This window comes from Fusarium proliferatum (assembly GCF_900067095.1).
Source record: "Fusarium proliferatum ET1 genome assembly, contig: FPRO_scaffold005, whole genome shotgun sequence".
NCBI classification, from domain to species: Eukaryota; Fungi; Ascomycota; class Sordariomycetes; order Hypocreales; family Nectriaceae; genus Fusarium; species Fusarium proliferatum.
Genome location: NW_022194794.1, coordinates 2,251,087 through 2,273,980, shown reverse-complemented (window position 1 = coordinate 2,273,980; position 22,894 = coordinate 2,251,087). Strand labels below are relative to the sequence as shown.

The following is a 22,894-nucleotide window of genomic DNA, read 5'->3' as shown; positions in this document are numbered from 1 at the left end:
AATACAGAGATGGGTCCAACAAGAGAAGGAAGAGATGACAAGAGAAGAGAGATGCTGATTAAAGAGGATTGTTGTCAAGAAGAATATCGAGATCTATGGGGAGGGATGAGTTTAAGTATTTGCACAGAAGAAGGGAAGTTGATGTCGTTATAATAGCGAGGGAAATAATGTAAGAGAAGAGGAAGAGGAAGGGGAGGAGGAGGAGAGACAGAGGAGTAGGAGTAAGGTAAGATAAGGCGAGTGCTACCTTGCTGGGTTATTTGAGAGGTACTATACCTACCTCAGATAGATTGGTAGATGCACTGAGAGTGCATTGCATTACCGTAGGAGACGGAGAGGGAGAGCGTGCGTGACACAAGCTGAGCTGTCGTGATGGGGGCGTCTCCATCCATACAAGGTCCCTCACTCACTTACAGCTTGTTAGCTCTAACTTACTTGTACCTCGACCCATTTGACCGTTTGAAGAAGAGGGGTCGCCGTGCTGTCGCTGTCTGGGTCCAAGTGGGATCTCTGTTGCGTCAACTTGCTAGTATATACCGCCTGTTCCATTATGGCATGGCATATGAACCAGGTACATGGTATTAGTCACCAGCTCACAGCAAGGAACTGTATGTACCGTTAGCTTAGTACTGTAGTATCTCAATATCTTTAAGCTGTATAAGGTGACAGATAGGTAAGTATGTATGTCGTGCTTTAACCCTTCCCCTCACCGACTCGCCTCGTCGAGTGGACGTCCAGGTTACTAACGATACATTACTTGGTCTTTGTTGGAGGTACCGTCTGTACCTTTACAGTAGCAGTGAAGATCCTTGTCCCTGGCAGACCTTCTCGAAAAAAAGAACCCTCCATCCCGTGCGCCCTCTGCCAAAATTCCCCTAGTCGCAGTGAAGATCATTGCCCCCAATCACAAGCCACAGAGAGGTCCCCCCTCCCCCCCCTTCTCACCACGTTGATCATGTCGCCCAATACGACATGACGGAGTGAGCAGACAACAAATATACATATGTGTGTACATGGAAAGGAACAGAATAGAACAGATAGATGCAAGCCTGTCAACAAAGGCTCACAAATACTCACAATAGTACTGTTATGCTCTCGTGCTCGCCCACTAGAAACAATTACACTTTTCATGGTCATATGTTTCAACTGTCACGGATCCTTCGGGGTTCAGACGCCAAACTGCTAAACAGCTAGCTCATGACAAGGGTCTCCCTGACGACTCATATCTAAGTCCACCGGTAGTGTGTGTGCGTGTGTGTGTGTACTGAACTGTACTGTACTGTATGTGTCCTGGTGGCTGAGTAGAGGCGAGCACTACACCGATACGGTCATCCAAAGAGTACGACAGAATGTATGCAATCCTCAATCCTCATCATGATCGTCAAACATCACTTCCATTATGCTAACCTCTGTCTCTGACAACTCAATCAACTCGCCATGCCTGACATCATGATATTCATCTACAACACCTTTTCCCATACAGATAAAGTAGAACAAAGACCAACCAGACAACTCTATCATGCCAGAGTCCTGTCCATCAAAACGCCCGCATAATGTCACATCCATAGATATTATGTTCTTTCTTGCTCTCTTTCTTTCGTTCGTCCGTTCCTTCGTCCTCAGCTCCCACTCCACTAAGACTAAAGCTTCGACTGCATGTCGCCACGCTCCTCTTTTGTACAACCATCAACACATTCCAACATGCTTCTACTCGCTTTCATGCATGCATCTCCGTCGTATGTATGCGTGCACCTCGTCATCCCAGTTTCCCCCGCAGGGCGTCCACCTCTCGTTGTAGGGCGTCCAGGTCAGCCAAGATGTCAACACTCTTCCCTGGCTCGTTTGCCGATTGCGGAGATGTGGGACCCGAGCCGACTGTCGCTGCGACATTGTCAGGCTCCTCCTCGGCCACTTGACTCGATCCAGCCTTCCCTACACCATCAAGACTCGTCCTCCGAGGTCCATCGACGCTGCCACGGCTGCTGCCTCGTTGCCTTCGAGGTGGTGGAGGGGGTGCCATCTGATTATGGGGTTTTGCTTCGAATGAGATCCGCCGGCTACTGCTGTCAACACTTCTGATACTCGCAGGCCGTCGAACAGATGTGTTTCGCGCAGGTGGTGGTGGTGGGGCCCAAGATTTTGTTGTCGTCACAGGCTGATGTGTTCCTGATTGCGTATCTCTCGGAGGCGTTAACTCAACTGTGGAAGATTGACGCAGCTGTGATGGCGTGGAGGTGGTGCTCATATCGACATCCAGGGATGGGGCAGGAGATGATGACGATTGGCTCAGGTCCGTGAGGCTTGAGGCCACCCCCAATGGTATCTGCGTCGACTGTCTCGAGGTGTGATGAGATCTTGGTGGCGGTGGTGGAGGTGGAGGTGCTGCTGCATGTGAGTCACGTCGGTTGTGCTCAGGTCGGGATCTCATAGACGATGACCGTGATAAGTTCTCTTCATTGTGCACAAATTGCTGCTGTGTCAAGCCTAGACCAGACGCATAGGCCTTGCTCTCTCCTCTCGCGTGACCTCGTCGAGGTGGTGGTGCAGGAACTGCTTTACGGCTGCCGCCTGGTGGTTCTGGCGATGCTGATCCCATATCACCTTCAGCGTCTGGAACTTTACCAGCTGCTTCACGGTCAAACGGTGAGTCGCCTCCTTCTTCCATACTTCTTCTCACCGGCGCGGGCGGAAGCGGTTTGTTCATATCTGATGACAGTGTTGCAAGAGGTTCTCGAGATGCCTGACCAACCAGATCCAGCTTGATGGACTTGCCATGTCGCGAGCTAGGTGGCGGCGGCGGTCTCTTGCTGTTCTTTGTGCTTAGCTGGGCAGAAGTGCTTGAGTCAGAAACGTTCTCTTGATCAATATCATCTTCCGGGGTATCCGAGGCTTCTTCAGATATGAGAGATGCCTCTTGGAGTGCATTCTCGGGGGCCGATATATCTTTGGAATCATCATGTGAGATTCTTCGGAAAACAGACGGTCGGTCTTTTGTGTTTTTGGCTGGTGGCGGCATCGACTGTCGGATTTTCGGCGGCGAAGACTTGTCCGACTCCGTATTACCCGTCATCAGTAATCGTTTGAAAGAATTGACGTCCAGAGACCTTCTGGCTGTATTGGCGGCTTTAAGCGCCTGTCCTTCTTCTTTGCGCTCATGCTCAAGCTTTTGTTCAGCGACGGGGGAATCAACGCTGCGTAATGTCTTGCTGAATGGGTTTCCTATGCCCTGACCGCCATTCGGAGCATAGTTATGGACAGCCGCAGCTACCATTTCGCGGTCGCTATCGTCGGTAGACGTTGCATCGAACGGATCGTCCTCATTCTGTTGGTTCGCGGTCTGTTGCGCGATAGAAGGTGCCGCAAATGCCCATTCGGGAGAGTCGGGAGACAGCGGCGGGGGTGATAGTACGCGGACTTTTTTGGTAATCTTAGATTTCGAGTCAATGGTTGAAGAGCCAACTTGCTGGAAGCTGGTCGGAGGCGGAGGAGTAGGTGCTGTTTCAATTTGGTCGAGAGCAGGGAAACGAGCGGCGGCGGAGGATGTTGAGTTAAGAAAAGAAGCCGAGTCTACCGTTATGGCAGCACTCTTGCGAAACGGATTGGACGATGCCATAGCGACTAGATTTTCTGCGCGATCGTCTCAGGTGATTTTTTTAGGCGTGTCTCGTCTCGTTCTGCTATGGTTCGAGCTTATCGTCTGCGTCACAGGGGAGATGGAGAGGTGATTCTGATGCGATAATAGGTCAAGGCGCATGCAAACAGAGGCTGCCCGCCATCTTCGGCACAGCCGGGCAAGAGCTTGGGTAGGCGGCCAAGGTGAGGAAAACCGAGTGGAGGAGATTAGGCGGCAATGGAAGCGATAATAACAGCGCAGCGCAGATGAGACGGAAACGAGGCAGAACAAGACAATAGTAGATTTTTTGAGGTCAACAAAGCACAGGTCCTGCAGGCAAGGTACCGTAGATAGGTAGGTACGGAGTAGGTAGCCTTGTGAGGAAATGAGTTCAGGCGTAACACAGCGCAGCAAGTGGCCCCCGGAATGATCGGTCAGGAGCTGGAGGGGGACGTCGCAGCAAGAATGCTAAGGCACACACAACCTGAGCTGTTGTTTGTACCAAACGAGGTCTTGAGTCACTGGGGAAAGGAAAAGAAATCTGGCGATGCCACCCAAGAGGCGTCCAAAGTGGGTTGAAGTCGTCAGCGCCTTCAGACCCCAGGGTCAATATCTTATCGCTAACGGTGCCTGGACCCAGCACAGAATCGAGTCACTTTCAGGGGGATGAACCGTCCGTGGCACGAAACAGAAGCCTAAAATAGGCTGGACTGGACAGGATGGGACAGGGAAGAGAGACAACGAGCAGAGTCGACTCAAGAGAACGAAACAGGCGATGATCATTGACGGGCATGAAGAAGCACGGGCCAGCCGGGAGCTTACGAGGGGCAGAAATACCGCTGACGTTGGGCATTGTGGTCCCTAGAAGCAGGATACGTACTGTCATAGCTCTTCGCTCGGTAATCTGTGCTGCAAGGAAGTACAGGTACAAGCGTTTGGTTAAGCTTCACGTTGGGACCTGAGGCACGTGAGTTGTGACGACAGGTCGATATCTGTAGCTGAAATGTCTCATCTCACGCCCCGGACGATACGGTTTCGAAAAATAGACGCTGAGATCCAATGTCTGTCTTGCTGACTACCTGTGTGCGAAGAGTGTGTAGACTCTGTGTCTTGGCCATATGGCCGCCAAATGAGTCATCATGTCATCTGTGAAAGGCACTCTTTAACAAGACTCCTCTAAGTAGTCCCTGAGTGTCCTCCTACCTGCTCACATACTTAGCAAGCCTTGAAGAGTGAGTTGTCTAGGTAGGTAGTTATCTAGGGAGACACCACGGGTGCCAAACCAAAAGTTTCATGGTTCCACTTTTCTCGACTACAATCCTCACCAGCAGGTCAGCGACACACTCAACCATGATATGGCGGCGAGTGCCAATACCTCAGCCAAGGCAAAATGACAGCTATGATAAATGACTAGAAAGCTCTTGTCTCGAAGCAACAATTCTATTGTGGCGAACAAGGCTTGGGATTTGCACTCGCGCTCCAGAAACCGCGAATACGAATATACCCAGACTCACTTACACCCAGAACAAGGCTGACGCGTAAATGCTCTCCAGGTTCAGACCACCAACAGGCAATTATCGTATTAGATTGCGCTCTTTTCATACCCGTCTAAAGCGTTAGACGCCCAAGACTGCCTTTTCCTCCACGTACCTAGTCTATTGTTTCGTTCGTCAGTCAGAGCATGTTGGCGACCCACGTGAAACCCCCCTGGCAAAGAGTCGAGACACGCTTCACCTCAACCCACGTAAACAAGCCCTAAGACAGCGCGTCACATAATCGCGCTCGCTCATACCTTACGGAATATCCGAAAATCATGGATTATCATGGAATGAAGAGGAATCTTGAAAAATGTTCATTGCGTAGTTCAAATCGAATAACTCAAAACAGCGACAGTGGTATAATCGCAAACAACCCTTCCTCACCCACAACCGAGACTTTTGCCCTCTCCAAAAACACGCCGACCGTCCCCTCTAGCATTGTTTGAAACCATGACACGCCGTAAGAAGACTCTGTCATGTTATATAAGATAATACAGGGGACAAAATCGCATAGAAATGACCCTCACTTCTAGTGTACCACCTCCAACATAATGAGATGGCTGAGGGTAGAATCATACAGACGCGAGTCTCCGCGTGCACGTGTAAACAAACAGCCGATAATCCCGCGCTCCGAACCAAACCATCAAAATACCAGTAGCCGTACTTTCCGTACCCTTGCCGTGAACAGATCCTTTAACGCCGTGGCCGTCATTAATTTAAGTTCAATACTGCTCAGCGTCATTTACGCCTTGGCAGCAGTCTTCTTGGGTGCTGCCTTCTTAGGTGCAGCAGTCTTCTTTACGGGTGCTGCCTTGGTGGTCTTGGTGACGCGACCTGTCTTTGTCTTTGTAAGAGCGGTCTCGGGCTTCTCAGCCTTGTCGGCCTGGATAGAATGTTAGAGGATGTGATGGGAGGGTAGCTGAGTCAAAACATACCTTCTTGGTAGCAGCAGCCTTCTTGGGAGCGGCGGGCTTCTTGGCAGGAGCAGGCTTCTCAGCCTTCTCGGCCTTCTCGGCCTTCTTCTCGGTCGTCTTCTTCTCAACGGCGGCCTTCTTGGGGGCAGCAGCCTTCTTCTCGGTAGCAGCCTTCTTGGGGGCGGCGGCCTTCTTAGCAGCAGGCTTCTTCGCAGCAGGCTTCTCAGCGGCCTCCTTCTTCTCAGCAGCAGGCTTCTTAGGAGCAGCGGGCTTCTTCGCCTCAGGCTGCTTCTTGGCGAGCTTGGTACCACCGGAGGGACCCTTGGGCTGCTCAAAGACACCCTTGTCGACACCAGCCTTCAAGGCCTTGTTGAAGAGAGAGTCGAACATGTTGTCGGTGACATTGAGAGTGTTGTTGGCCTTGACATACTTCTTCAAGGATTGACGGCTGTGCGGCGAGTCAGTAGCTGGTGGGAAAGAGGGAAAAGAAAGGCGACAACGTGAGTGAGTTGCGCGACGAGGATAAATGAGAAATGAAGCTTACCTAGAGCCCTTTCGGTCCTTGAGCTGTTGAATGCAAAGAAAAACACGTTAGTGAGTGAAAACGAATGAAAGAGAATGAGTGAGGTGAAATCGTCGGTCGGGCGTGTGGCGATAGCCTCATCCGCGACCGAAGACTGAGTGCGCGATGGTGGACGCGACATGAATGGGGAGCTTTCAGAATTCACATACGTTGACAATGGCATCAGTGATCATGTCCTGAAATTCAATTGTTAGCGACCAATCCAGAAGAAATATCTCGAGAATGAACTCACCTGATAACTGGCGTGGCCAGACTTCTTGGGAGCGGCGGCAGCGGCTTTGGGAGGCATTGTGGTGGGTTGTGTGGGTTGAGATGCTTTGAATAAAGACGGGTAGTTGGGATGGTAATTGAGACGCGACAAAGACGTTTGAATACGAGTGAAGGCTTTGGAAGACGATTAAGAGACTAGAGAGCAAACGACGAGTAGAACTATCTTGGTCGGGCGCGTGGAGGGGATGGGCCATGTTTATATATTCGGCGGGGGCAGAGCGCAATCACTCTCCTCCCCAAGCTCCTGCTCCTGCGCTGCTCTCCTCTTACATCTTCGCGACTCTCCCGTCTTGCTCACCTGCCATAGGCCCACTTGCCCCGATTGGGAGGAGGGGCATTCAAAGCGCCACACTAAAAATGCGCATGCACACTTAGCACCCGATGGCATGCCATTGCACAAAACAGCGCACAAGAGTGACAAGACCTTCATAGAGCACGTGAACTTTCTTATCGCGATTCTGGATTGGCCGAAGCTCGCTGCATAACTCACAATCTCTTGCACTATTTCAGTCCAGCCACATCCAGCTCATCAAAGTTAGAGAGATGCCAAGCCTGGACCCTCCAAGATATGGCACTTGGGAAAATGGGGCACCAAAAATGCCAAAATAATCCTGGGCAAGTGACCATTTTTCTGATTGGCCAGCCCAGACATCACCTTGGGTGAGGTGTATCTCTGTGTGATCTAGAGTCTGGCAAAATGCGAGCGCAACTCATGCCCCCGAGCATCCATTTCCCTCGATTCTCTCGCTTCTTCGACGACCATTGTCCAAGAGATGAATGACTCGATTTCTTTGTCTTCTTGCGAGTCTCGGGCAATCTTTTCCGTTCCAAATTAGGTGGAGGATTCGCTGACTTATTGCGACTGATATATAAGCCTCCCTTCGCGCCTGAGAACCGTTGAGCGGCGATTGAATGAGCCATGCTCGTTGTCGCATTCCGATTTACGGCTGATACAGTGATAAATATGCTCCTGTGAAGCTTCTTGATGCCTTTTTAAGAAACAGCGACCACGATAGTGTAGTTTCTACATTGTCCTGGCTCGATTCGATAAATATATGATCCATATTGCTCAAAGTCACTCACAAGTCTATTTCTCAACATCGCGCGTCGTTTCTGAAGCTATCCGCATCCCACCACTGTCTAATCGGTAAACCAACACACACCACATCACAAGCCAACTTTGCATCGTTTACTGGTCGGAAAGTATTCAGGTGCAACTTAAGTGCATTTTCACTTTTTTTCGTTGAATAAAATATCACCATCGGCTCTTGAGAGGGCGAAGATCTTGCATCACGACTTACACGGTGGGAGGCGTCAAAGAAGCAACACCGAATGGTGAATAGTCTACGGTTCGCATCCACACATCTCATGGGCTCTCTTTAAGGTGCTTCATTATTTCTCTTCTTCTTCGTTTTTGTCCGTATGATACTTATTGCTATTTCACATTGGATTTACCGACACTTATGGCAACCTACTCATTGTACGTATGCCGTTCATACGTGGCCAACCCGAGACAGATCTAACTTAGGGCATTTGCAATTCTTTGTCATTACATATTGGTCTTTGACTTATTTATAACGCTTGAGGGTGGAGAATGTCAACATCTTGTAACCTCAACATAATAACATTTCCAGCCACTTCGAAGCTTCACCTCTGGCTTCATCGTCGCAATTGACGCGTTACGTCAAGTGAGGGGCGGGACGTGGCATCATGAGAGCTTGCGCCCAATTCAACAGCCTTATCGTCTTGGCGCTAAATCATATGGAACACACGCCAGCTTTTTAAAATATCTAGCAATCTTAAGATGCGAGTTACTGACCTTGATTTGAGATCTGTACACTATTTTTTGCTCACCGTTATGTTCGTGATGAAGATGTGATAATTCACTCCACCCGATCGCGGGCTTCTCAGGCACGGCTTGGCTTGTCTCCGAACGGTAACACTTTGCTTCGTTTATAGGCCTATTTTTATCGAGAGTCAGTGTTTGCTTCGTCTGGGTTTGTAGAGTTTATTGGCTGCCGCGTTGTCAGATGTAGTATTGTCATTTCAAGATTCGCCGATGAGTTGTAGCGTTAGAAACGAAGATAAGACTCATCCCAGAATAAGAACATCCCTCTGCCACAAAGATAACCGTCATAGTAAAACAGTAAACAGAGGTACATGAAACATAACAGAAAGCGGAACTATATCCACTGCTTCCACGAGCTTACAGGAAGACGATATTGTTACAGAAAAGCCGTTGGTTTTGCAGGTCTAGGTTAGCATCAACACATGGGTTGAGTTCCCTCTCAAGTTGAGCATGGCAAATGACTTTGCTACTCTCCATATTACTTTGGAAGCCTCTGGTCTGTATTCACACACAAAATCATTTACCCAGTTGTTGAGCGAGACCTATGGCATCATGTCGTTGGCTATGCGCATCATTACTTACACTTATCAAATGCTATGCTGAAGCATCACATGACCGTCTTATAGATCACAGTCCACCTGTACAGTGCACATTCAATTTTATACTTCAAGCCTTACCAATCAGAGTAAGGTGGGACACGGAACACGATCGCCCAGAATGTCCAACCGGAAGGTGCACCAGAAAAGGCCAGCGAGGCAGGCAGGACACCTATCATCAACGATAGCATCTCGATTCTGCTCCTGAAATCTTCGGTGAAGAAAAAAGAAGGTCTTCAGCTTGGGTGCGGACTTGGGAGACCATGTTCGTGATTTTCTGCATATAATTTCTTTGTCGAATTCTCTTGTCCCATGTTATTGAAGCTTTAGCTACCGCCATCCATCATCCTACGGTATATTTCATTGCCCCACGTCTCCTTTACTGGGCACACGCTCATCCGATAGATCGATACGGATACTCGCCCTCGATACTTTCGTCCCTTTCGCTTCTCGAGCCTCAACGTCGCAATGGCCGACTACGCTCAGTACCACGCTCTTGGCCATGGCGAGGTCATTGACCCCAATGATCCCGACCGAACATCTCAACCCTCTGCGCAACAGTTCCAACCGCCAATCGCTCCCTCACCTTACCAACAACAAGCATCACCATATGGAGCACCCCAATATCTCGGAGGCCAGCAAGCGCCTCCTCCTATGACTGGCTCACCCGCACCAGCTCCCGGATATGGTTATGCGCCTCCTCAGGCTCAGGCTCCTCCAGGTCAAGCTCCTCCGTCACAAGATGCTACACTGGCTGCTCAGCTTGGTGGAATGAACTTGGGAGATGGACACGGCACAGCGAGAAGGAAAAAGAAGGATCGTCATGCATACCATACCGTTGAACCCACCGGCTCCTCACAAGCCTTCAATGGCATGCCTCCCCAGGGGACCTCGGCTACACAGTTCCTCGACAGCGTCCCTGGCGGTCCCGGTTTTGGAGGTCAATTTGGAAGCCCCCAGGGAACTCCTCAGATGCAAAGTCAGAGCCAATTTAGTGCGCCAGTTAACCAGGCTTTTGGTCCTGGTCCTGTTACTGGAACACCCGGTGTCGGCGAGGGCCTCGGTACAGCCTCAGTGTCTACCAGCGGACCCAAGGGAGTGTCACCCGACGACATGCCCAGCGTACCGGCCTCGCGAGACGCTATCCAGCAGTACTACCTCAAGAACGTGTATCCCACCTTCGAACGACATGTCCCTCCCCCCTCGACCGTTTCGTTTGTTGCCTACGACCAGGGCAACTCGTCACCGAAGTACACTCGACTCACACTCAACAACATCCCAACTACTCAGGACGCTCTCCAGGCTACAGGCCTTTCTCTGGGACTCTTGCTGCAGCCGCTAGCTCCGCTACAGGCTGGAGAAGCCGAAATTCCCATCCTCGACTTTGGTGAAGCTGGACCCCCACGATGCAGACGATGCCGAGCTTATATGAACCCCTTTATGATGTTCCGTTCGGGTGGAAACAAGTTTGTCTGCAACCTCTGCGCATACCCCAATGACACTCCTCCCGAGTATTTCTCTGCAACCAACCCACAAGGTGTCCGAGTTGATCGTGACACTCGACCCGAGCTTCACCGAGGAACTGTAGAGTTTGTTGTGCCCAAAGAGTACTGGACCAGGGAGCCCGTAGGATTGCGATGGTTGTTCCTCATCGACGTAACCCAAGAATCTTACAACAAGGGTTATGTCGAGGCTTTCTGTGAGGGTATCCGTGTTGCTCTATATGGTGGTGAAGATCAAGAGTTGGATGAGAATGGAGAGCCAAAACGTAGGATACCAGAAGGCGCCAAGGTTGGATTCGTCACGTACGACAAAGACATTCACTTTTACAATGTCAACGTGAGTTGAGAATGATACTTATACTGCCGCTTTCACTAACGGTCTACAGCCTGCTCTGGATCAAGCTCAGATGATGATCATGCCTGACCTTGAGGATCCCTTCGTACCCCTGAGCGAGGGACTCTTTGTCGACCCATATGAATCCAAGGATGTGATCACATCCCTGCTTACCAGGCTTCCGGATATGTTCTCTACCATCAAAAACCCCGAGCCCGCCCTTCTCGCCGCCCTGAACTCAGCGCTTGCCGCCCTCGAGGCGACGGGAGGCAAGATTGTGGCATCTTGCTCTGCGCTGCCAACTTGGGGTCCTGGTCGTCTCTTCATGCGTGACAATGGTAATCACCCTGGAGGTGAAATCGATAAGAAGCTCTACACAACTGAGCACCCGGCCTGGAAGAAGGTTGCCGAGAAGATGGCTGCTTCCGGTGTCGGTGCTGATTTCTTCCTTGCTGCTCCGTCTGGTGGTTATCTTGACATTGCGACTATTGGTAGGCCCAGTCCCTAAAAGTGTCATAAACTGATGCTAATCTCATGTTTTCTTTAGGTCATGTTTCCTCGACCACTGGCGGAGAGACCTTTTATTACCCTAACTTCATCGCTGCGAGGGATAGCCGAAAGTTATCACTTGAGATCTCACACGCCGTGACTAGAGAGACTGGTTTCCAAGCTCTCATGAAGGTCCGATGCTCCAACGGTCTCCAAGTCTCGGGCTACCATGGCAACTTTATCCAGCACACCTTTGGTGCAGACCTGGAAATTGGCGTCATTGATGCTGATAAGGCAATGGGTGTCAGCTTTAGTTACGATGGCAAGCTGGATCCCAAGCTTGATGCTCACTTCCAGTCTGCCCTCCTCTATACAACGGCTTCAGGCGAACGACGCGTGCGATGTTCAAATGTTATTGCTAGTGTTACGGAAACCTCCAAGGAATCAGGTGCCCGTGAACAGGGTATTCGTGAGTGCCTCAAGTTTGTTGATCAGGACGCTGTCATTGGTATGCTGGCCAAGGAAGCCAGCACGAAGTTGGCGACTACATCTAGTAATCTCAAGGATATCCGCCACTGGCTAAGTGAGAAGGCTATTGATGTTCTTGCTTGCTATCGAAAGCATGCCGCCCAACAGCATCCTCCAGGACAGCTTGTCATGCCTGAGCGATTAAAGGAGTACTGCATGTACCTTCTTGGTCTCCTCAAGTGCCGAGCACTCAAGGGAGGTGTCGAGAACTCAGACCGCAGAGTCCATGAGATGCGAATGCTTCGTTCTATGGGTGCTCTCGAGCTGAGCCTGTATCTGTACCCGCGAATGATTCCTATTCACAATCTCGCACCCGAAGAGGGCTTCGCCGACCCCGAGACAGGCCATCTGAAGATGCCACCTGCGATCCGCACATCATTCTCACGAGTTGAGCCTGGTGGCGTGTATTTGGTTGACAATGGCCAACAGTGCCTCCTTTGGTTCCACTCACAGACTTCTCCTAACCTCATTTCTGATCTGTTTGGAGAAGACAGGGACTCTCTCAAGAGTCTTGACCCCTACACATCAGCTCTACCACTGCTTGAGACTCACCTCAACGCTCAAGTCCGCAACATTATCGAGTTCCTCCGAACGATGCGTGGTTCAAAGGGTCTCACTATTCAGCTCGCTCGACAAGGCATTGACGGCGCCGAGTTTGACTTTGCCCGTATGCTCGTGGAAGATCGCAACAACGAGGCTCAGAGTTACGTGGATTGGCTGGTACACATTCACAAAGGTGTTCAGCTGGAGGTAAGTTTCATCTAATCATGACTTGTCAACAGGAAGGTCTAACATGCATTGTAGCTGAGCGGACAACGTAAGAAGGAGGGCGAGGAGCACACGGCGGCAAGCTTGTCAAACTTTGCAGGGTTAAGACCGTCTTATTGGTAGTTGAAAAGTCCAGCAGCTTAATAGAATCGGGTCTTGATAACAGCGGTCGTTTATCTTATGGAGTAATGTAACAGAAACAAACTAAAGACTTTGGTGGGAGAGACAGGTTGAGAGGACAGGTGATGATTTGGTTAACAGGTAGCGGGTAGCACGAACACACCGACACATTATCGTCGAGTCCATCTCAGTCTTGTCATGGACACCGTCCTCACTGTCCGTTGTTGCACGATACATGTGTCCATCCGTAACATGGCAGACACTCAAGTATACAGCTTACACCGCAAAACTGTATTCATGCTTGTCTTCAATCTTGCAATGGAAGGCAATAAAACAAAGCTGGCTGTGTTTCTCCCTTGCAGGAAGAGACACTCTGTTGTCACCTCGCCAATCTCTTTTTCAGGCGGTCAGTCAGACTTTTGTGTTACTGCATCTCGCCTCTTTGCATGACTCTCCTTTGCATGACTCCTCTGAAACAAAAGCCCTCCCCCACTTTGCAGTTTCTCTCTCTCTTTGTTATTATCACAGTCTATCCTTGACTTTCTGTGTACGCCCCCTTCACCGTTCTTTGCGCCTCGTGGAAAAGGGTCTGCGATGTAACGAGATGCTGATGTCGTGTAATGGTGTCGCAATCGAGATTTGTGCAACAGTCCGAGAGAGGGAGCAATGTTTATTTGACAAAGTTTTGGATACAAGATTTGAAGAGGCGGTGGAGAGGAGAACACAGAGATTGCGGTGCATACAGCTGGAGACAACATGTTACAAGCCCATGGGGAAGCATAAGCCACTCACTCACTCACTCACCCACCCACCCACTCACTATACAGTACGTACGTGTTGCATGTAACTCGAAACCCTTGCTTGCAATGTCTCGTCTTATTCATCAGATAGGTTCTCTGCGGGACATGATTTGCCGTCAGTGAAGTACCTATGATCGTCGACGTGCATTTGCGTCTGCATCTGCTGCAGTTGTCCAAGTTGAGTGTAGTCTTCTTCTCCCCTGCGGCCATCCGCGGCTAAAGACCCGCCTTTCGTTACACGTGAGGCTGAACTTCAAGCGCTTTAATTATATACGTATGTATCTTTGATTGATGAGATGTCAGGGCTTGACTCAGGGGCGTGCGTTATCTTGCATTCGTAGTTTGATGGTCGAGTTGAAGGTCACTGCTGAATCCTTGATGACCTCTTCCAAAGATATCTTCCTGACATCGGTAGTCAGCCTCATATGATTCATGATTAGGTACCTAGTTATGACCTATCAAGTTGACTCGTATCTTTGAAAGTCATCAAACATCCAAAGAACTTAGGAGAAGCAAGTCAGAGCAAGTCTAAACTTAATACTCAGCCCTGGCATTTGTTTCGTTTAGAAAAGTACGGTACGTATCGATCATCCGGCTGCTTCGGGGGTACCCGCATGCACGTTGTGACTACAGTGCAAGCCGGGGTTTAACTACGTTCAAAGAGAGCTGATAGGTGGGCCATATGAGACGAATAGTCTTGCGTATATCACCTTGTTTAATTGAAACAGAATGGATTCAGCAAGGGAATGTTTCTTCCAATGAACCCTAGTATCCAGATATCGTGCCTCGGGATTGCTGTCCTGCCTTACAAGTTCTCAGTGTTTGATGACCGATAGGGTGCTCACATCTCAACCTGACTGGGGTCTTGGCCGACTTCATCCCACATCAAACCCTCGAGCGACATTGTAGATCGAGGCTGTGGAAGGGCATTCAGTGTTTCCGTGTGCGACATGAGATAACAACAAGATTCCCTAAACAGCTGAGCTAAATATATATGTGACACACCCAACGCCGATACCACCATTTATTCGTCGTGATACAGGAGCCCGACAGGGCCACTTGTAGATCGGGAATCAATAAGGCGCCAAACACAAACCCCAAACACCAAGAAAAAGAAATTCCTTGTCAAATGACCACAACCAACAACAGCAAAGAACCAACATGACTCCCGTAACACTGCGCCTGTCCTGACGTCTGGTCACTGTCCCGTAGATTCCTCATCCATTGCATTGCCTCATAATTGGCCTTGGACGGTTGGCCGAGTTTGGTATCATAGTTGCCCAAAGCGCTCGTTGGCTTTTTGTCATTCCTCGGTTGATCGCCAGAATGCGGGAAGGTACAGTTGAATAAAATAAAAAAGAAACGTTTCGCAGGGGTCCCGCCAAGTCGGTCGGCCTCAAAAAAAATGACTAACTCTCAGAGTCATCACAGGCTCGTCTTCCTGAGACAAGTTTTTCTTTGTCGACAAACCCGACTCAAAATTTCCGCTGGTACGGCTGTCGGGTTGGCAAGCCGTGTTCTGGAATCTGTCTCAGATTGATGCAAACTAAATCATGTTGTAATCATGTTAAGTCCGTATCGTGGGTCAGGCTGTCGCAGAACTCGGTCGACCTCACTCACACTAAAGACGTGCTCGAAAATTTCACGATCAGTGGGAGCGCTACTGTGGCTTTTGTTTGATCCAGACGAGCTGGAGGATCCAGACCTAGATTTGCCTTTGTTCTCCTTCTTGGTAATCTCGTCCATAATGTGACGCATTGTGCTTTGTAGGGGATCCTCAAAGACAAAGACAACGTATGCAAACTGTCCTCGAAGGTCGGGGTCGAAAAGCAATACATCCCGCCAAAGCTCTGCCAGCTCTTGAGGAGGATTGCGGTAACCATTGCCCAAGCCAAAATCCCCAATGACAACACGGTCATATCCGTTGTAAAGACAGATACGGAGAGCTCCGCGAAGCTTATCACGAGTCATCTCACGTTCCTCTGCAAAAGAGTACTTGAGTCCGTTGTCTTTGAGTTTGGGCCATCGGGTTGGTGGTACCGACACGACGGGTAGGTCAAACCAGCTCTCCAGTCTGTCGTAGCGGTCATGTGGTCCACGGCAAACCACAACAGCATCAGATAAGATGCCACCCTGTGATGGGATCGGGTAGTTGTTGGGTTCCGGTGAGTTCGGCCATGGCGTGTTCAATGTGGCTGAGAGGTTACTTCGCCGGCATAGCTTCTCCTCATATCCGACGCATCCAGTTTCCCAGTCACCTCCAGGCCTCCGTTCATTTGCAGCACATATGAACGGGATCCGCACTCGAGGACCTCCCATAGCCTCGCTTTGTTGTGTATCCATGGCTGCATATGTCAATGCCTTCATGACTGGGTCTCCCACTTCGATTCTGAAGGAGGGTGGCCGAGTCGTAGGCTTCTGACGCTGGATGGCGAGTTGCATGATGGGCTGTCTATAGAGGTAGGAGTATGGTGGGAAAACTTCTCCGTAGTTCTTTTTAACAAGTGGAATGAAATTTCTCTTAGTATCAGCTGCGACCTCTGAAGGCCGCACCCGGCTGGATCTTGGAGGAGCCATGATGAAGGCGTTGGATGTGTGAGCAAGCAGTACGGACTTGTATTGCTTTTAAACAAGCTTGTAGTCAGGGCGCTATCAAACCAATGACGCCAATAGTGAGAGAATAAGTGCCAAGTTTGAGATGCCTAGCTTGATGAGGAAGAGTAGTGAAAGTGAGTGGCAGTGGGTTGGAGAGGTCTGAAGGGCTGGGAATAAGGACTACGATGGAGGGCGGGAAGGTCTTATATGGACACTCGGCCGTGAGTCTGAAGAAACAACACGGCGGAGGAATCTGTCACCGGACGTGATCCAAGGACTCACATTCTGGTTGACTGGCTTCTCCGGGACAAGCGAGTGAGGGAGGGATGGGCACTGGGCTGTGTGACCCAACATGTGCAAGATCTGAACCACTTGTTTAGAACAGACTCGGCCTGAGGCGAGGCAACAAGCCAAAGAATGAGCAGAAGAAAAACAGACCAGCATCACTTTATGGGTACGGCAAGACTTGGTTGCCGAAAACGGGGACGTTTCGCTTGACGACATGTCCTAACAGGCATATAGGTCTTGTACAGACGAGTTTAGGATGTACGAGCTGCAAATGGTACAGGGCAGCTCGAAAAAGCAAATGCAGGGCCAGACGAATCAAGACAAGCCATAAGAAGGGACAAGAAAAGGGCCCTTGAGAAGGCTCAGGGACTGGGAACCACGTATCGCAGTCGACCGGGGATCTGTGCCGTACCAGATCGCAGCCCACCATCACAGGCGTACAGTGCAGTAGGGGCACCGACATCCAAGTTGACGGAACCTGGGTGGGCTACACTGAGCCTCCAATATCGGGACCGTGGAGCATCTGCAAGATCTCACGGGGACACAGGCGGCGCCGCCATCTCAAGACGGAGGTAGCAACCACGCTGGTTGGCTGTTTGACGACAAGGACCATAGAGGAGGATGATCTTTATCGGCGAGCCTGAGACAGAACTGGCCGGGACATTGTTGCGAATCAAGATCTGTGGCACCCTTTCATCTCGCCTGGTGGAAGCTTGTGTCCAAGCGGATACCCAGGGCGGCGGACCAAAACCAACTTGTGAGAGAAAGAGACAAGAAAGGAGAGTGAAGTGTGGATGTGATTGTGATTGTGGGGTGATTTGTGACGACGAGGCTCAGCTAAGCTATGGGGGCCCGAGAAAATGGAAAAGTGAAGAAAAGGGTACGGAGTAGTAGTCTGGGATTGGCATGGGTATCAGAAAAGTGACTGACGGCATCGACAAGGTCGATTCATGCATTCATTGATCGTGTGCGGGCGGGTATGGTATGGTATCCCAGCTAGCCTCATCAAGTACATACTGTACCTAGATACAGTATCCGTACATACAGCCAGTTCTGTACAATAGGGATTCCCACATGCTGGGGCTGGCTGGGGCGGAAGCTGTGCAGAGTGCGCAATCGATCGGTTCAAGATGTGAGACATGGAAAACCGCATAAAACCCAGTCACGATGCCTGGGCTGAGACAGGGTTGGTACCGGGGCAAGATGCTACTGTATGCTACCTAGAGTGCGGGAGGTTGCGGTGTGGGCTGCTTGCTTTTTCTTGGACCGAATGATGTCGGGATCTGTCTCTTGTTTTGGTGCGAGGAAATCGGTGAGTTCGCATTTTGGCTTCGAACTAGTCGAGAGAAACACGCTTGTTTCGATTGGGTGGGCTGGTGTCTTGCTGTGTCTCGTCAGAAGCGTGGTTGTAGAGGGTGAGTGGACGCAATATCTGATTGGAGTATTGACGAGAACATGGTCACTGATGTTTGTTTGATACGATTTTCTGTTAGGTATGTACTGGCGGTCATAGACCACGGCCTGAGTGAGATCTCAAAGTGGGTGCATGGTGCATTCTGATCGAGGTTGTTGAGGTGAAAGAGAACTTAGAGAAGAGAATATGTCTTGAACTGGAGATGAAACTGTAGTAAGGTGTCCCTGAAACCGATGTGGAAAGGAAGGGGCACTGTCTGATATCTGATATCCATCCCTTCCCAGATTTCATGTATTCCCTTGTCCCTTCCTTTTCCATTCCAGCTGAGAATCTATTTTTGCATTCCCCAGTTGGCAGTTGCTTTGTCGATGTGACGAAATGAGGTAGCTCTAGCTTGATTAGCTTCAAGCAAGGAAAGCGTGTCCCGGTAGACTGGCTCGGGTCGTGCACCTGCACCTGCCTGAACAACGATACGCACACCAGGGACTACCTAAGTTACCTTAGCCTAGGTAGTATGTACCTACCAGGTAAGGTAGCGACCCAGTAATTTGGTGAGTGTGCGGTGCGTGCGTGAGGTACCATCTCGCTGGTAAGGTAAGGTACCGCAATTGAATAGATGATAAGGTGAAAACCACATCAAACAAACAAACAAACAACTCTAAACTAAACCGTTCCAAGAACCTCGATACACGCACCGATACCTACCTACCTAGTTAGAGCTACAGAGCTCCTAGAAGATGTACCTCCTCCTCCTACGTAAGGTCCCTTAGTACCTAAGGCGCCTCGGCTGCTAGCCAGCCACTCTGAGTTGGTCGCATAATCGACACCTCTACAGGCCATCCCCCGATCTCAGCTCGAGCTCGTCCCAGCAAAATGGAGATCCGATGCGGTACATCTCTTTTAAGGGCCCGCCGCTTGACCAGAACGGGAGCCCAAATCCGAGCCCGCCATTCCCATTGGACTCTGCTTTCGTATTCAATCGATAGTACCTGACGGCAAGGCGATTAGGTTACCCTAGACCAGCCCGTGATATTTCCAAAATTTCTCCACAGCCAACCATTATTCCATCGAAACTTGGTATCCCTTGCGTTAGACTCCACGACACTACTTCAGCCCATCTCACTCACCGACAAAAGGCGCAATTATTTCTCTATCATTACGCGCATGTTTCCGATTTGAGGCGGATTTGATTCCCAACATAGCAAATTTGGGCTCCATGATTGGGTGTTGAGGAAAGGCACTTCCCAGAGTTAGCCTCTGCTGCTTATACCTTAGAACAACCAACTGACTCGTCATCTCTCACAATGATATCGTTTCGTGCATCGAGAGTGCCAAGATTCGGAAGACCAAGGCCCCAAATAAGGCCATATGCGGTCAAGATTCCTCCTGGCGAGTGCCAGAAAGATATCAAAACTGTGGCTGAGCTTAAAGCTTGGGGCCCATCGTCCCATGTGCCTGATGTCGAGGTTTGTGGATGGGTCAGATCAGTGCGGAAGAGCTCAGGGGTACGCTTCATCGATATCACCGATGGATCGTCCATGCGACCCGTTCAGGTGGTCGTGGACAAGAATCTAGCCACGGAGTATGTAGGTCTTGAGTCACACATATTGACATCGGACTGACTTGTCCACAGTATGCGTCCAGGCGCAGCTGTCCGCCTAAAAGGAACATGGGTTGATGAGAGCAGAAAACAATCTGCCATTAATGGGACATCTCAGGCGTCGAGCAAGGGCGAAACGTCAACAGGCTCAGAACAGCCGGAGCTCAAGGTCTCAGAGGTAGAGGTTCTCGGAGGCTCTGATCCTATGGTACGTCCATCAAGAGCATCCGGACATCACGGATTAGACCTATTCTTACACATACCTAGACCTATCCGATCCAGAACAAATATCAGACCCCTGAAAGTCTTCGCACTATCTCACATCTGCGGCCAAGAACGCCTCTGAACTCAACGATGCTACGATTCCGATCAGATGCCACCACCATGCTCACACAGTTCTTCTTCCGTGAGCGATTTCAGCAAACGCACCCTCCTATCATCACTTCCTCTGATTGCGAGGGTGCTGGAGAAGCATTTTCCGTCAAAGCATCTTCTGCTGACGAGTTCTTCCGTGATCCCAAGTATCTGACTGTCTCTTCTCAGCTCCATCTTGAGGCTCTCGCTCAAGCGCTCGGCAACGTCTGGACCTTGTCCCCAACATTTCGTGCCGAGCAGAGTGATACGTCGAGACATCTCAGCGAGTTTTACATGCTCGAGGCTGAGATGAGCTTCGTTGGTGACATGGAGGAAGTCATGAACCTAACACAGCGCATGCTGAACTCAATGGCCAGCGGGTTGAAGGAGCTCAATGCTGCAAAGGAGCTTGAGCAGAACCGAGTTGACTCGAAGGAACCTTCCGAGCGCCTTGCATTCAACGACCTAGTTGACCAGGAACAACTGGATCGTCGATGGCGAGGTATGCTCACCACCAAGAAATGGCCTAGAATCACGTACAGTGAGGCCCTCGAGATTCTCAAGCCTATTGCCGAGCAATTTGAGCACAAGCCTACATGGGGTTCTGGTCTGCAATCGGAACATGAGAAGTACCTCGCTGAGAAGATAGGTTACGACGAGGCCACAGATGCATATGTTCCAATCTTCATAACACAGTATCCGCGGGATATCAAGGCATTCTACATGCGCCAGTCATCCTCGTCTCCGGCTTCGGGTCTGACAGTGGACTGTTTTGACCTCCTGGTTCCTCACCTGGGTGAACTGGCTGGCGGCTCTATGCGTGAGCACCGTCTGCCTCAACTCGAGGAGAACATGCGGGCCCTTGGTTTAGAAGTTCCCAGCAAGCGATCCGACAAGGGCAAGGAGCTGGCCTGGTATCTCGACCTGCGTCGCTGGGGCTGCCCCCCTCACGGTGGCTTCGGACTTGGTTTCGACCGACTTCTAAGCTACCTCACTGGCGTGCCCAACGTCCGTGATGTTGTCCCCTTTCCACGCCACTACCATCGATGCGACTGCTAAGCGCTGATTCGGACTTGCACATCTCCTCTCATTTTCATTGCATCGGCCGCCCAAAATGTTCTTCACCGTCTTTCCACGCCCAACAGAACATTCTCGTTAATGCCTGCCTACCTTGGATAGCCCTCCGCCCTGAGAGATGCGTCCATTTCAGCGAGCAATCTGATACTATGTCTTTTTGCGGTGACACGTCGCGCACACCAAAGCAAGCGACACTTGTGTATCCTACAAGGACAAACGGTCACGAGATATGCACCGTCTCCTTTTTCCCGTGGGAACATGCATGGGCCGCGGAGTACTGTGTGACACAGCGATGGGCTCTCAGGGCATCTCAGTGGCTTGGGCTGGATGCGGTGAAGAGGAGCTCCTGAGTTGACTCGGATGAGTGCATGCAGTTTTTGCACGATCTAGGTTTGCTGCGCGTGGCCGACGGGGAGAGCGCTGGATCTTCCGATGGCGAGGACGAGGACGAGGGTGGGATCTACTAGAGATCGAGACAAGGTGCTGGGGTTTGTCAGATCTCTGATTCATGTTTATATCGTCGTATCTGGGGACCGTGTATTACATCTGTACATTATAGACCACCACTTTGATGGATTGGGCACGACATGATAAGCCAAAACTTAGAAAAAACGCACATGGTTTTGTTGCTTCTGCTTGAGCTAAACTTGTCACGAATGCTGGCGATGGAGCATGCTGGTGTATACTAGATACTCTCTCGTTGTTGTCTTTCGGGTTCTCTGTGCTTGTGGAACTATTGACGGGAGTGATGTGACCAATGCTACGTTAATCGTACCTCCTTGTAATGTCTGATAGTATTCGTAGCTTGTAGTGGCTTATTCTACATCGTTGGAGGAACTTCCCTGGTGTGGCTCTGGGCAGGTCTGAATACAGTTGCCGACTTGTATGCGCCACGGCATAATGCTCAAAGGACTCGTTATGCCAAGAGACCATCTTCAACTCGTTAATACAGTAGGTTCGTAACGAAGCTTGGCTTCTGTTAATAATAGCCAATACCTAAGGTAGTGTCGCAAAAGGTACACACTACTACTAGCTCAATGGTGGTCACGATACCTTCCGGGGCCAGGACCGACTTGGGTTCCAGAAGACCTGACTGGTAAATGACATGCTTCCTGGATGTACAAGTACAGATGTTGCATAGTTCCTATGGCGATCAGATATTCCCTCCCAGGTTTGGTCTTGTGGTAATGGAGATAAATCAGAAGACTCTCCTCGTCAAGAACAACATCGGAGGAGCACGAACATCAAGAGACATTACCCGTGATTATTTAGGTATCTTCTACGGGTATACCTCAAGAGCGAGACTGATCTACTTGGATACAGTCAATTCAGGATGACCAGATACACAGATACAATACCAACGATCGAGTTACCCTGTTATGACCTCTTGTTTGCCATAAGCCACCTACCCTAAAGCCATCATGAGAGCCCCGACTACCTGGTCCAGTTCAACACAAAGAAAGACATGAATAGATTTCTCCGCCAAATGTCTGTAACGGCGATTCCCACATGTTTCTGGTATTGGTTTCAAGCTCGTAGCATTGCAAGAGACCACGTATCGTAACTCGAGCAGTCCATCAATTAGAAGGCACTCGTCCGGAAGTACGGCCACCATCAACCAGGGGTTTGAGAGGGAATCTGGATAAACGGCAACAGAGGCAG

At 50.2% G+C, this 22,894-nt stretch overlaps 5 protein-coding genes across 5 annotated transcripts; 2 read left to right on the top strand and 3 right to left on the bottom strand.

Moving 5' to 3' along the window:
- Positions 1–1,756: 1,756 nt before the first annotated feature.
- FPRO_10997 (uncharacterized protein) lies at positions 1,757–3,613 on the bottom strand (the record flags this gene model as incomplete). The annotated part of the gene is made up of 1 exon (XM_031232021.1): positions 1,757–3,613. One exon carries the CDS (start codon positions 3,611–3,613, stop codon positions 1,757–1,759), a length of 1,857 nt encoding a protein of 618 aa, XP_031082000.1.
- A 2,280-nt stretch (positions 3,614–5,893) lies between these two features.
- Positions 5,894–6,937, bottom strand: FPRO_10996 (uncharacterized protein; the record flags this gene model as incomplete). The annotated part of the gene is made up of 5 exons (XM_031232020.1): positions 5,894–6,034; positions 6,087–6,513; positions 6,610–6,632; positions 6,798–6,824; positions 6,881–6,937. The coding sequence occupies 5 exons, from the start codon at positions 6,935–6,937 to the stop codon at positions 5,894–5,896; spliced, it is 675 nt and encodes a 224-aa protein (XP_031081999.1).
- A 2,894-nt stretch (positions 6,938–9,831) lies between these two features.
- On the top strand, positions 9,832–13,107 carry FPRO_10995 (uncharacterized protein; the record flags this gene model as incomplete). Its single annotated transcript, XM_031232019.1, has 4 exons — positions 9,832–11,202; positions 11,252–11,690; positions 11,747–12,966; positions 13,021–13,107. The coding sequence occupies 4 exons, from the start codon at positions 9,832–9,834 to the stop codon at positions 13,105–13,107; spliced, it is 3,117 nt and encodes a 1,038-aa protein (XP_031081998.1).
- A 2,348-nt stretch (positions 13,108–15,455) lies between these two features.
- Positions 15,456–16,481, bottom strand: FPRO_10994 (uncharacterized protein; the record flags this gene model as incomplete). Its single annotated transcript, XM_031232018.1, has 1 exon — positions 15,456–16,481. One exon carries the CDS (start codon positions 16,479–16,481, stop codon positions 15,456–15,458), a length of 1,026 nt encoding a protein of 341 aa, XP_031081997.1.
- A 3,024-nt stretch (positions 16,482–19,505) lies between these two features.
- FPRO_10993 (uncharacterized protein) lies at positions 19,506–21,214 on the top strand (the record flags this gene model as incomplete). The annotated part of the gene is made up of 3 exons (XM_031232017.1): positions 19,506–19,783; positions 19,835–20,009; positions 20,069–21,214. 3 exons carry the CDS (start codon positions 19,506–19,508, stop codon positions 21,212–21,214), a joined length of 1,599 nt encoding a protein of 532 aa, XP_031081996.1.
- Positions 21,215–22,894: the final 1,680 nt, after the last annotated feature.